This window comes from Acomys minous (assembly GCF_964271855.1).
Source record: "Acomys minous genome assembly, chromosome: 17".
Classification (NCBI taxonomy): Eukaryota; Metazoa; Chordata; class Mammalia; order Rodentia; family Muridae; genus Acomys; species Acomys minous.
The window spans coordinates 18915106-18927915 of record NC_140500.1 but is presented as its reverse complement, the minus strand read 5'-3'; the positions used below and the strand labels follow the sequence as shown (position 1 = coordinate 18927915).

General features: G+C 48.2%; 1 protein-coding gene across 1 annotated transcript in view; it reads right to left on the bottom strand.

The window, feature by feature from the left end:
* Window positions 1-768: 768 nt before the first annotated feature.
* Window positions 769-12810, bottom strand: part of PRMT8 (protein arginine methyltransferase 8) — an 86179-nt gene continuing 74137 nt past the window's right edge. The window contains exons 8-10 of the mRNA XM_084766792.1: window positions 11373-11523; window positions 2400-2521; window positions 769-1686 (exon numbers count right to left, since the gene is read on the bottom strand). Of these exons, the coding sequence (XP_084622918.1) occupies window positions 1603-1686; window positions 2400-2521; window positions 11373-11523 (357 nt within the window). The 3' untranslated portion in view covers window positions 769-1602. The remainder of the gene's footprint in view (window positions 1687-2399; window positions 2522-11372; window positions 11524-12810) is intronic.

Below are 12810 nucleotides of genomic sequence, written 5' to 3'. Positions count from 1 at the left end.
ATTGGATTTATTTGTCATGGGAGGACTCTCCATAGACTTTATGCAGGCTCATTCCTGTTTAGGTGAGATAGCTTTTGGCTTGGCTTTATGAAAGTAGAGAAATGTGGGAGCCTCTCATAGAGCTAGGCCATGCTGGCCTTGTCCCCACCTTCTGTAACCCACTCTATTAACCCATCACTGACACGCATCTACCATGAACAGCCACGGTCTCCTCTGCATACGACTGAGTCCTCCTGGGAGCCATCACTCCACAGTGAACACCATCTTTCAATGGACCCCTTGTTTCCCTGGCACTTGGAATGTCTCTCCCATGGGACAGTCTTGAAGCCAAATAATAGCCTAGAAACAAAGACGAAGGCATCACACAAAGCCTGACAAAGCACACCGTCTTTTGTCTTTCCGTCCTGTGGAAACTCTGTTTCCATACTCAGACCAGGGCCGGAAGCTTCTCTATAGGTCTTCAGGTAGCTTCCGGACTACATGTATAGCACTGTTGGTCAGTTCCTGTCTCCTTCTCCAGCATCCTCAACACCACAGCTCCAGGATGCTCTCAGGGCAGGACCTATAGAATCTCCAGAAAGGTGAGTTCAGCCTGCTCCAACTTCCCAGCTGCGTCTCCCATGGAACGTGCGTCCAGTGAACAAACATAAACACAAGTTGGAGCGGCACTCCGTGATTTTCTGCCCCACTGCAGCCTTTTACTACCCACTGTGCCCCCTGCACCCACCCTTACACTCTGCAGCACCAGAAACAAAGCTGTCTCATTGCTTCTTTCTCATGTGAGTTTATTGAGCGCCCATAGAGCCTGCGGTACTGTGTTCAGGATTCAGAGCCACAGTCTAGTCACAACGAGACCAGAGCTAGTACAATGTTTCATAGCTGCGGAACATCTGTTAAGGGGTCAGGATGGGGAGAAGGAATCACAAAACAAATTCCTATTTGAAAGCAACAGAACCTCCTCTGAGAGTAATATAGATTCTAGGCGCACACACCCACGCTCACGCACACACATGCGCACCCACACACCCCATCGGAATGAACACCCAAGTATGCCCACTTAGCTGTATATGTTTGAATATACAGATGTTTGTGGGCAAGTAAATCAATATATATGCTGTAGGCACACACACACACATGTACACACACACACACACACACACACACACACACACACACACACACACACACCACCGCACAGACAGGATATCTGGCTTATGCTATCAAAGACACTATTGTCTCCAGGTTCTAGCGGAAATAACCTGTCCTAGATGTCTGCAGCATGCAAAACTTGGAAGATCCAGAGAGTCAGTTTAGGAGGGCAGTGGGGGCACATGGGTATGTTTCCATCCTCAGAGGCCCAGCCCCAGCACGACAGGCAACAACAAAGCCTTTGTGAAGGGCTCCAGGGGCAGAGCGGAGGAGCTGGAGGCTCCCTGTCATGGTGGGGGCCCAGGAGAGCCCCGGGCAAGTTCACCGATCTTCAAGGCAGAGTGGAAAGCTCTGGTTGTCGAGTGTGGTCCTCCTAACAGTATTCCTTGGGGCAGCGTGGCAGACTGAAGTGAGTGCCTCTTCTCGCTTGCTCTCTGAAACTTCCCACGTGTGCTAACGCATTTTGTAGTCATTAGATACAGATGTTTCGCACAGCTGTCCCTTAAAATCCAAGTCTACTGTGAAATCGAGGTCTCGCTGTGATGAAAGAGCAAAGGCCATAGTAAGAGTCTGGGTAGGAGATTGTAGGACCCCGTAGGCCTTGGACTTCTGGTGCCATGGGGACAGGTAGCTATGGGGTTTCTAGCTAAGGGTCTTCAGGGCCAGTCCTCAAGAATCCACTCTGGTGCCCCATTAACCTCACAGAAAGGGCTCTGATGACTAACCTAAGCCTTCCTGCCCTCACATGAAAGCTGTCCTGGGATTTCAACTAGGTGATAACCAAAGGTCAGTGGGTCTCCCTTGACGTTACCCTCAACTACCCTGCAGACCTTCAGCATCCATGCACATATGGCGGCTTCTCGGAGAGGTCCCACCAGGTCAGCTGGAGAAATGCCCACTGGACACTTCCTTCTATACTAGACACTTGCTTTTCCAGCCTCAGCTCATCCTAAATGAGGCAGAGCCCACTTATGTAAAACATCCATTCTCAAGGGCTCTCCTGGGAGCTTCTGGGAGCTGTCCTCAAGGTTGAGTTCAGAGTCCAGAAAGCCTCTAGCCTCCGGGGTTTGGAAGAATCAGTAGAGGTCACCCAATTAGGCCCGGTCATCTGCAAATGCAGCTGCTATCTGCCTCCCCCAGAAGCTTTTGTGCACTAGACATCAGACTGGATGGGTGACTTCTGAGAGCTCCCTAGGAGTCAACTCCATGTCTCCCTTGGCCTTGGCCATGCCGTGGTTCCTCAGACTCACCACATTTTTGGCATTTGGCTTCATGGATATGGTCCCGTAGATTTCCTCCCCCCTCCGGACAGTGAGGTAATCTTCCAAGTAGAAGACAGTCTGCTTCCAGTGGGTGTAGGGAGCATCAGGGGCTAGGGACAGACACAAGAGAGGGAAGAAGAAAGAGTCAGAGATGAACAAGAGTCTGCTGAGGTCCAGGACCCACACAGAGGCCTTGAGATGTTTTTTGTTTTTGGTTGTTTTGTTTTGTTTTTGGACTCAGTGGTTTCTGCCCACACCCCAATACTCAAGGGGTCAGGCCCCAACCACAGAACTTCTGACTTAACCCAATGCCCTCCCTCCTATCCCGGACCAAAACCCACAGAGATGGTGATCTTAGTGAGGGGTCAGAAGAGAGGCTCAGGTATCCCTCAGCAAGTAAGTCATTAGCATAAACGAACCTCCTCCCTATGCTCCTGTGTTAGTGCAGTAAAGACTCAGAATGTGAGATCTATAGAACAGACCATCCTAATCTGCATCATCTGTAGACTTATGTCATCATTTATACAAACTCAACAGCCCAACCAGTGTCCCAGCCTTACCAACACTCCTCCATCCTTCAAACAGCTTCCCTCCCCTGTGAGTCGGCCCTGTTGTTGCACCCTGCACCGTGGCCCAGTCCTGATGCAGGATTTCAGCCATGTCTTCCAAACAGTGCAAGAAGGAAAGAGGAGGAGATTCTTACTCCACAGACCACCCCTCCTGAATAGTTGGAAGCCATTGTGATGCTTGAACCTCCTTGGTATTTATCAATGAATTCCATATAGTCTCCAGCTAACTGGGAGGTGCCTTGTGTCCTGGGATGCAGTCCTTTTCTTGGGCAGTGACTGCCACTGGAGTACTCTTGCCTTCCCTATTCAGTACATCCTCATCCTTCAAGGACAGCCTTCTGGACCACTCCAACCAGGTCCAGTGTTCCAAGGGCACCCAGAATTGATGTCACCCCAATGTCTAGCGTGCTTCAGGGTAAACGCTTCCCCCTCACTTGTTTACATTTTCTGCAGGATCTTGGAGAGTGGAGCCAGGCCAGCCTTGCTTAGTACTGCTTAGCTGTCACCACTTTCAATCTAGAAGCACTGAGTCGAGTGTCAAGTGGACACTGATAAGTGGACAGTGCCAAGAGCCCAAAGCTCAGCATCCTGTGATGTGTGATGCGCCCAAAGATGCTCAGCTGAAACTCATGGACTGCAGAAGCTGCACTGTATGGTGATCTCCTCTTAGCTTAGACCCTTGTTTTCCCCCAGTGGCCTTTTCTTCCTGCTTAAAACCAATGCGACCAGCAACAAGACTTGGGTAAGGGCCCTTCCAACACGTGCAAGACTGTTGCATGGGAAACTTACATTTGCCTTACACGTGGCTTTGGGAATTACTAGGACTGAGACGTGCAGTTGCAGGAAGAACTGGATCTGTCTCACAGTCCTAGGAACGGAGTGACAGGTTCCTCCCCAGGTGTCAAGGGCAGCACTTAAAGTGAGTTCAATTGTTATGTGCCAAGTCAAACAGCGTGACCTCAAAGATCTTTCAAAACCCCACGATCTATTTTAATCACGGCACAGAGGCCTTTTCCCCCCTTTGTTGTTTGCAATGAGCTGGCTTGATCAAATGTCAGTGGTCAGACAGAGACTAGCACAGCCTTCAGCGTGTGCATTTGCAAATCGATGGAAACTCAAGGTCACGAGAGAAAGCTCAGCCTGCGCTTGTGGAGTGTGCTGTGGAGGACTGAGATTTCACAGCCAGTGCCTTGCAGATCCTGGAGCCCCAAGCCCACCTAGCAACCCAGCCTGCCAGGCGCACTGCTGTCTGCAGACCACCTGCTCTCAGCACGCTTCCTGCCAATTACCTCTAAATAAACTGTCAAAAGACAAGTTCTGGCTGTGTATGCAGAACGCTGGGAGTGTGACTGACAGCACTCTCGCCCCCGTCTCCACCTCCACCCACTCAGGCAAGTGTCTCTGCCGTTCCTTAAGACCTTCAGTTAAAGGGATTCAAGAGCCAGGCGTGGTGGCACACGCCTTTAATCCCAGCACTCGGGAGGCAGAGGCAGGTGGATAGCTGTGAGTTCGAGGCCAGCATGGTCTACAAAGCAAGTTCAGGACAGCCAAGGCTACATAGAGAAACCCTGTCTCGAAAAACAAAAAACAAAAAACAAAAAACAAACAAACAAAAAAAGGGATTCAAGCTGCCTCCTCTACCATCCAATCAGAGAGCTTTACTAGCATAGCCAGGCAGGCCAGTGGGGCCAGTCTGCCCCTGACAAATGGTCCTGAAGCATGGAAGGAACATTGTTTCAAAAGATTAAGAACCTCCCCAGACATATCTTTCCATAGTGGAGCCAATAGCCACGGCCTAACCAGTCTCATGATTTCTCAACTGGGTTTTCCACCGCGACCAGAAGAAACAGCAGAAGTTCGAGGCTTGGCCCTGCTTTGTTTTGCATTTTCAGTTTGTTAATTCCAGGAATGTGGGACACAGATATGCCGAGACATAATGCCTGCCCCATGGCTAAAGTGGATGTATTCCCTTGGGTTCTCCTGGATAGACGTTGTGGGAAGGACAACAGGCCCTGGTTCTAGATTCTTCTTTGCCACAGGTTTGTACTGTGACCCTGAAATTCCTGTGCCACCACATGGACTATAGGTGGTGATGTTTATTCCCTGAGGTCTTGTGTGGGTGAGATGGATTGTGAAGAGTGGCCACACCTCTCTCTGTGCCTAGGGATGTGGTCCCTGCCTGTTCACCCAGCACAGTCATCACTAGATCTCTCCTTTGCTTGCCAAAGCATCCTGAATTAAAAGCTGAATCATATGGACACCCCACTTACAACCTATTAGTTATAACAAAACTGTACCAGGGCACTGCTAAGCCACGACAGCTGGTAGTGAGTCAGTACACGAACTGGTGTGTAAGTATCTGTCCATAGACTGCGGGATACCTGCAAAGACACACTGCCTGACTCTGGTGCTCTAGAACGCTTGGGTTGCATCTGGAATGCTGTGCTCATGCTATACCACGTAGACAGGGCTGAGTGTTGCCCATACCTCTCCTCATCAGGGATTAAGCCTCACTCCCCGCCACTCCTGCACCAGTCCCAACCTACAAGCCAGGATGGCACAGCTTTTGGTCATTATGAGGTTGAGTTCCTCTTGGGAGTATTCTGGACCCACGTGTCAGCCCAGCCACCCTGCTTGTAGATTACTGATGATGTTCACTCTACCTTTTTTGGGGGGGAGGGGGTGGAGGAGCATGATCAATATTGTCTGCAATGCGGTAAGTATAAGAACATATCTATTCAAAGGTCTTTGGCTTAGGATGCCTGCCATGTGTCAGGTGAGGCTCTGAGCTTATCCAATAATGCCAAAGATGAACACAGTTTTGCATTCCCACCCACCCCCCCCCCATCCTTTCTGCAGATCCTATACTCTTAGAAGACTCTCAGGCAGCTAGTGGACAGTTCGAGCAGAGCTGGAGAAGCCATGGTCTTGGGTGAGGAGTGGAAACTCAGGGAACCGTCAGAGCTAGTGGGAGCAGCCTCTCATAAGATCATCCTCCTGTGTTTTGAGGAAGAGAATTCAGCTTCCTGTTTCACTTCCTACTGGTTAAAGAATTAGTATTTCTTTGTAAGACATAATAATTTCTCTAGCTGTATATTTAGAGCTGCATTGTCTGGTGAGCTTTTTGGGAATTAAAGACTGTGCAGTGAGAGGCTTTTTAGACCTGGGAAATGACTCAGTGCCACAGGATGGCGAGTCTGGAAAGAGGCTCCCTGAGAACCACCACGTCTCCAGCTCAAGGTCATTTCTGGTGATTATCATCCTACCTTGAAAAGGAAGTAATCCTTGAATGCAGCTCCTCTTAGGGCCACTGCCTTCCACCCACCTCCCAGCTTTCCTGGATTGCTCGGCAGCTCCAACCCTCCTCCCACACCCTCAGAGGATGAGTTCAAGGGGACAGGGACAGCTGTGCCCCTGGCTGGCTCGGGTGCTTCTGCCTGGTGCTGCAAAGCAGCCAGAACCATTAGCAGGCATCATTTCCAAGCTACACAGTATGTGGTTTGCTTTTTTTTTTTTTTTTTTTTTTTTTTGACTGGGTCCCCCAGAGCTGGCTGCACTGAATCTGAGATGGGAAACTCAGTGGGGGAATTGGTGGGGAGGGGCACTTGCCAGAGACGGGAGGAATGCTCTCACAAACTCCCACGGCCAATATCTTGTTTTTGCACATGCATAATTGTGTTAAAACTTTCTTTTACCATAGCCAGGACATAGGCTGGCTGGAAGTGGGACATTTAGATTAAAAAATAAAAATAAAAAATAAAACAAAGCACGTAAAGATCTTGATAGTATCTAAACCTCTAAGTTCTGAGGTGGCTTACAGGAAGTCTGTGAATATGACTTCATTTATTTACATTTATTAATTATAAATATAACCATATATCACATATTAATTAATTTAGCTGATATTTATATTTTAATTAAGTATTTCTCAACAACCCATGCACTTATATTCCAACAGAAATAATAATAAATTTAATTCCAGCTACTCTTTGCATTGTAGTTAATAATTTAGTTCCATCCCAGTTAATAATTCATCTCCATCTTAGTTATTGTGTTAGGTGGTAGGTTCATGAGTACTCATTATATTAATAAACAAATAAGCCAGAAGTGAATCATGCATGCATGGTCCAATTGTGATAGTATGTCTTCAGACATTGGGATTTATCAAATTGTATGCACCTATGATCCTGAAAACCAAAAGAAATTACTCTGTCAGTGGCCAGAGTGAAAACTCTGAGTAGATGCCAAGTCCAGATGGTCTAGTAAAGGAGTCTTTGACACACTAGACACAAAACTGGTGCTAACCTCCCAAGAGGGCTAAGAGACTAACCAACCACATTGTTTCCTCCGGCTCTCAGCAAGCAGGATCTGAGTTTACAAGAGGTACACCTTGCTGAGGAGATAGGTTTGTCCTGCCAGAAGTGAGTCAAGCTCAGCTGAACTCTAGTTAAAGGTGGTCTTGTAGGAGGACGGGACTTCTCAAACTCAGGAGCTATGGCCACCTCGACATTTTGCTAAGGCATAGATGGTTGGGCCCCCCTCAGAGTTTCTGAGCTGGTGAGTCTAGGCTGATACCTTCCTAGATTTGAGGGATGTTGAGGCTATTGTTCACAGACTACACTTTGAGGGTCACTGCACAAGATATAGGAATCAAAGACTTATAGGACTGCAAACATCCTTCTGGAAGCCAGCTTTATATAGCTCTACACAGACAAGAGGTGATATGGCTTGCTAATGTCTCTCCCTAGATTTACCATGGTTTCAGCTTGAGTGGGGTAATGGTAGGGGTTACTCAGAAGATGGAGGGCACTGAGCCTGGGGTTAGACCCTTTAAGCCTTCATCTTCTTTCATGAACCCCATGGGTGACAGCTTGGAGTTTGGACTGAGCTTTAACCAAGCCTCCTGCTCATGGAGCCCTCAGAATGTCAAGTCTGCCACCAAACTTGACTAGGGAGTCACATCTTGACAGAAGTCCAATAGACAGACAAGAAGCCTTAATAAGAGTCATGGGTCCAGACTTAGGGTTTAAAAACCCAAAGATTTTCCCACAGTGCCTCTGCTACTGACTTTCTCATCACCTACAGTGGAGAAACTGAGCTCAGCTCACCTACTGATTGATGAAGGAGGGCAGCCCTGGACAATGGCTGAGGCCAGGGGGAATCGCTGGTCTTGGTAGTAAAAGGAAACACTGAATGCAGGACAAGACTTTCTGGGATTGAATGGATTTGTTTGTTTGTTTTGAGACAAGGTCTCACTATATATCCTTAGCTGGCCTGAAGCTCACTATGTGGAACAGGCTAACTCAAACTCACAGAAATCCACCTGCTTCTGCCTCCCAAGTACTGGCATTGAAGGTGTGCACCACCATACCTGGCCTGGTATTGGATACCGGGAGTCTTCTGCCTCCTATCCACAGGTAAAAATACCCGCCCCCACCTGTGCCACACATCTAAGAAATAAGTAGTTACATCTGGTAGAACATTCCCTCTGCCACTAGCACGCCTCCTCTGCTCCTATGAGCACACTCCTGGTTTACAGGAATTCATATGGAGTGCACTTAGCCTGTGAACCTTTGTCCTGGCAGCTTAAGAAAATTATCACAGAGAGAAAGGGGTTACAAGAGCCCTCTGAGAAAGGACATTCCTGGGTCACCATGCCAAATGAACAGGCAGAAGCAATGGCCCAGTGATGAAGAAGTCCCCTGAGTCTAAGGCGTGGTGGGGGGGAGCTCAGAGTGGCTGTGCTGTGTGTGGGAGTGATGGGAAAGAGCTTGGGTATATGCATCAAGGAGAAGTCTGAGGGCCTATGGAAGGGCTAAGACCGAACCATGGGGCTCTCTCCTGCCAGGCCCAAAGGCAATGAGGCACCTCCGAAAGCTGACTAGGCAGAGGACACGGTTTGAATGCATCTGCCAGAACTTGTATGTTGGAAATGTGGTCTTCAGTGAGTGCATCGATGTTGAGAGCTGAAATCTTTGGGAAGGGGTGATTTGTCTTGGGGCTCTATCTTCATGAATAAACGAATCCAGTCATGGGAGGATGGATCTATGGGTTAGCATGTATCTTAGTTACTTCTCTATTGCTGTGAAGAGACATCGTGGCCAAGGGAACTCTTACAAAAGGAAACATTTAATTGGGGGGGGGCTTGCTTACAGTTTCAGAGGGTTAGTACATGATTGTCATGGTGGGAAGCAGACGGGCATGGTTCTGGGAGCAGTGGCAGAGCTTTGCAACCTGGCCCACAGATAGCAGACAGAGGGAATGGAAGACTGGTCCTGATACGGGCTTTTGAAAGCTCAAAGTCCACTCTCAGTGACACACCTCCTCTAACAAGACCAGACATCCTAATCCTTCCCCCAAAAGTTCCACTCCCTGGTAACTAAGCCTATGGGGCCATTCTTATTCAAACCACATCGTAGGAGGAGACTGTTGCATAGGAAAGGTATTTCTCATTCTCTGTCCCTGTCTCTGACTCTCTGTCTCTCTCTCTATGTGTATCTATCTGTCTCTGTCTCTCTCTGTCTCTCTGTCTCTGTCTCTCTCTGTCTCTCTGTCTCTGTCTCTCTCTGTCTCTCTCTGTCTCTCTCTCTGCCTGTCTGCCTCTCTCTCTCTCTCTCTCTTTCTCTCTCTCTCTCTCTCTCTCTCTCTCTCTCTCTCTCTCTCTCTCTCTCTCTGTGTATGTATCTCTCCCTCACCTTTGACACCTTCTGCCATGTTAAGATGCAGCACAGAAGCCTCATCTGATGCTAAGCCAATGCCAGCACCATGATTTTGGACTTGCCAACCTCCAGAACTGTGAGCCAAATAAATTTCTACTCTTCATAAGTTATCCAGACTCAAATGTTTTGTGATAGTAACAGAAAGCAGACAAAGATAATGGAAGTGATCTTCTGGGAATATAACTGTGACTTCAATGAAGAATAGATGCAGGTGGGAAAAGCAGGAAAGAAGAAAGAGGTGAGTTTATAGCCCAGTGAGAGATGTGTCATCTTGCGTAGAGGCCATCACCTCCACACATACCTCTCACTTGCGCATATGGGCTGTCCTGGGGCCAGAAGGGGCTCATATCAGAAGCTCTACTCTGTATCCCTCACACAGAACCTTCTCAATACAAGCTAATCAGACAGACATATACTTGATGAATTTCCAGAGGACAGGCGCAGCGAGAAGGACCAGCAGTCAAAGGTACATGCCACATAAGCCTGATGGCCTAAGTTTGATCCCTGGAAGCCACAGAAAGGTAGGAGAGCATCAACTCTGCAATCTTGTCCTCCTACCTCCACGTGCACATGCATGCCACAGCACGCCTGCCCTCACACACCACAACACACACGGTTATAATGATAAATTAAAAGTTTCAAAAGAGACTCTTCTGCCTTGCCCCCACCCAGTGTTAAGGAAGAAGTCAGATATGAGCAGGCTGGAGGTAAATGGGACGAGCCCTTCCTCATAATCAGCGGCTTGTAAAGGCAGAAACTGAAAGAGCAGGACTTGGATAATTGGTCAATATGATGCGATCCAGGTTTACCTCTGGTCTCCAGGGGAAGACATGACATTCTGAATTTGCCAGGAATTGCCTCCATCAAATTGGAGTGTGCGCATGTCTATGAGGCCTAGTCTTGATTGTTAATTGAGGTGGGAAGACTCGGCCACTGTGGATGGTACCATCATCCCTAGGCAGGTATGTTCTGGGATGTATAAAAAAGGAGGGGACTATGAACCTGGGAGCAAGCCAGTAAGCAACGTTCCTTCAGTTCCTGTCTGTGTTCTTGCTTTGACTTCCTTCTGTGATAAACTATAAGCTGTAGGATTAAGTAAATACTTTTCTCCTCGGTTTGTTTTTGGCCATGGTGTTTACCGCAGCAACAGAAAGCAAACTAGGACAGCCTCCATTCCCATGTGTTCACACAAGTGCGCATACATGAACACTCAAAAACCAGACACGGTTAAAAGTGAACCTAAGTGTGTAAGTCAGCACAATGATCTGTCTGACCACTGCCTGTACTTGTTTTCCTCCTCAGTGGTCCCTTTGGCCACTGTCTACTCTCGCCCTTGAAAGTATGTCGTGTTGTTTTATGGTAAGCTTGGTCTGTGTTCTGTAACTGTATTATGGATCATAGCAATTCTTTCTTTAGAGGCCACAGTGAGTCCCTGGTGGCACCCATGACAGCTCTCAGCTTTGGAAACTGTACCCCTATCGTCTTTTTCTTCCCCTTGGGAAGCCAAGAGCATAGGGGGATGCATCCTCTCTCCTCAAGTGTAGAAAACTTGTGAGATGTCAAGTCAGAGTCCCAACTGACATCTGGACAAGTTAAGGCCGGCCTTGGTTTCTGCCCTTTAAGCCTTATGCAAGCCCAGAGGGAAAGTTCTAGAAAACCAATAGAGAGCTCACCTGTAGAAAAACCCATTTTCTTGTGGCACTTGGTAAATTCAATATTAAAATAGGTGACGAGGGCATGGACGTAGTCGTTTCGCTGTATCTGCAGGCAGAAGGCAGATGTGAAGGACAGCTCTTCCGTCTTCACAGTGTAAATGTCCACTTCCTGCAGCCCAGAGGAGAAAGAAGGCCAGAGGCTTACAACCCCTGCTATGCTGAGGCCCAGTAGCCTCACCCCTAGAGAAAATGGACTAGCCACTACTTTGGGGTGACTTCCAGCTGCACCCACCACCCTTTCAACTACCTCCTCCATCTTTTCTAAGGTGGCAGATGCTTGGGAAATGGTGCAAGTAGAACTGAATCTAAATCTGAGCGGAACTGAGCCAGAAAGGCACATCCGCTGGGGGCTGAAGGTCGAGACAGGAGTGATCTAGAAGACCACACACCACCAAAGCAAGTTGGAAGGGATTCCAGTGGCCATCCAAGCATTGCTCCCTTCTAGTCATTCACAAAGTGTGGGCCCCCCACGGTCAGCATCTTTATTACCTGGGAGGAAATTCTGAGACTGATGAGGAGAGTCACCACAGACCTTCTCAGGTCTCACCTGAATCAAAGGACTAACCCCCACCCCGGCTCCCACCATTTCTTTTGTGTGTGTGTGTGTGTGTGTGTGTGTGTGTGTGTGTGTGTAAGTTCCTCAAATCAGAAGCACTAAGTGTTGCCTCAAGAGTGAAGCATAAATGGGCTGGAGGAAGTTCCATTGGCCCTCATTTATAACAAACCTGTACAGGTTTTAAAAATAAATAAGAGGGGGAAAGCACCAGGCGAGAAGTCTCAGTTTGGACTGGGGAAAGCGGAACACAAAGAACTAATAATTCTCACAAGTTCAGCTAGAGGGTGACTGAAAATCGATGTTGCGTGGGAAGCAAGTATAGTGGAGAGACGGGTCTCCAGTTCTCCGTGTGCTGGTCTTCTGTGTGTGAAGGATGCTGACCAATGTGTTACTTGTTGGCTGTCCTGAGACAGGAAACCCTACCGGGAGCTTCAGAGGCATCCAGACAGATGCCAGTGAGTCTCAAAGAAGAATTTCCCCTTGTGTTGGGGTGTGTAGCAAGAACCACTATTTTGGGGACTCTTGAAGAGACAGTCAGACTCCTGTGGGCCAGACAATGCTCTAGAGACCTAGCAACAAGACCCATGAAGAGGCAAAATGGCATTGGGTAAAGGACTCCCTTTCTCTCTGTATTTTAAAAACCATTAAAAGGGAAAGACAAAGTGTCATAAGACTTGTGAAGAGGAAATATGAGTCACAGCAGCCAATCAGATCTCAGTCCTGATGGGGGCGGAGTGAGCCATCATGAACCTTGCGAAAAGGGAAGCACTCTCAGATTGCCTAGGAAGAGGGCAAGTGTGGGCCTAGAATGTGAAGCCCTCTAGTAGTTGGCAGCAAAAG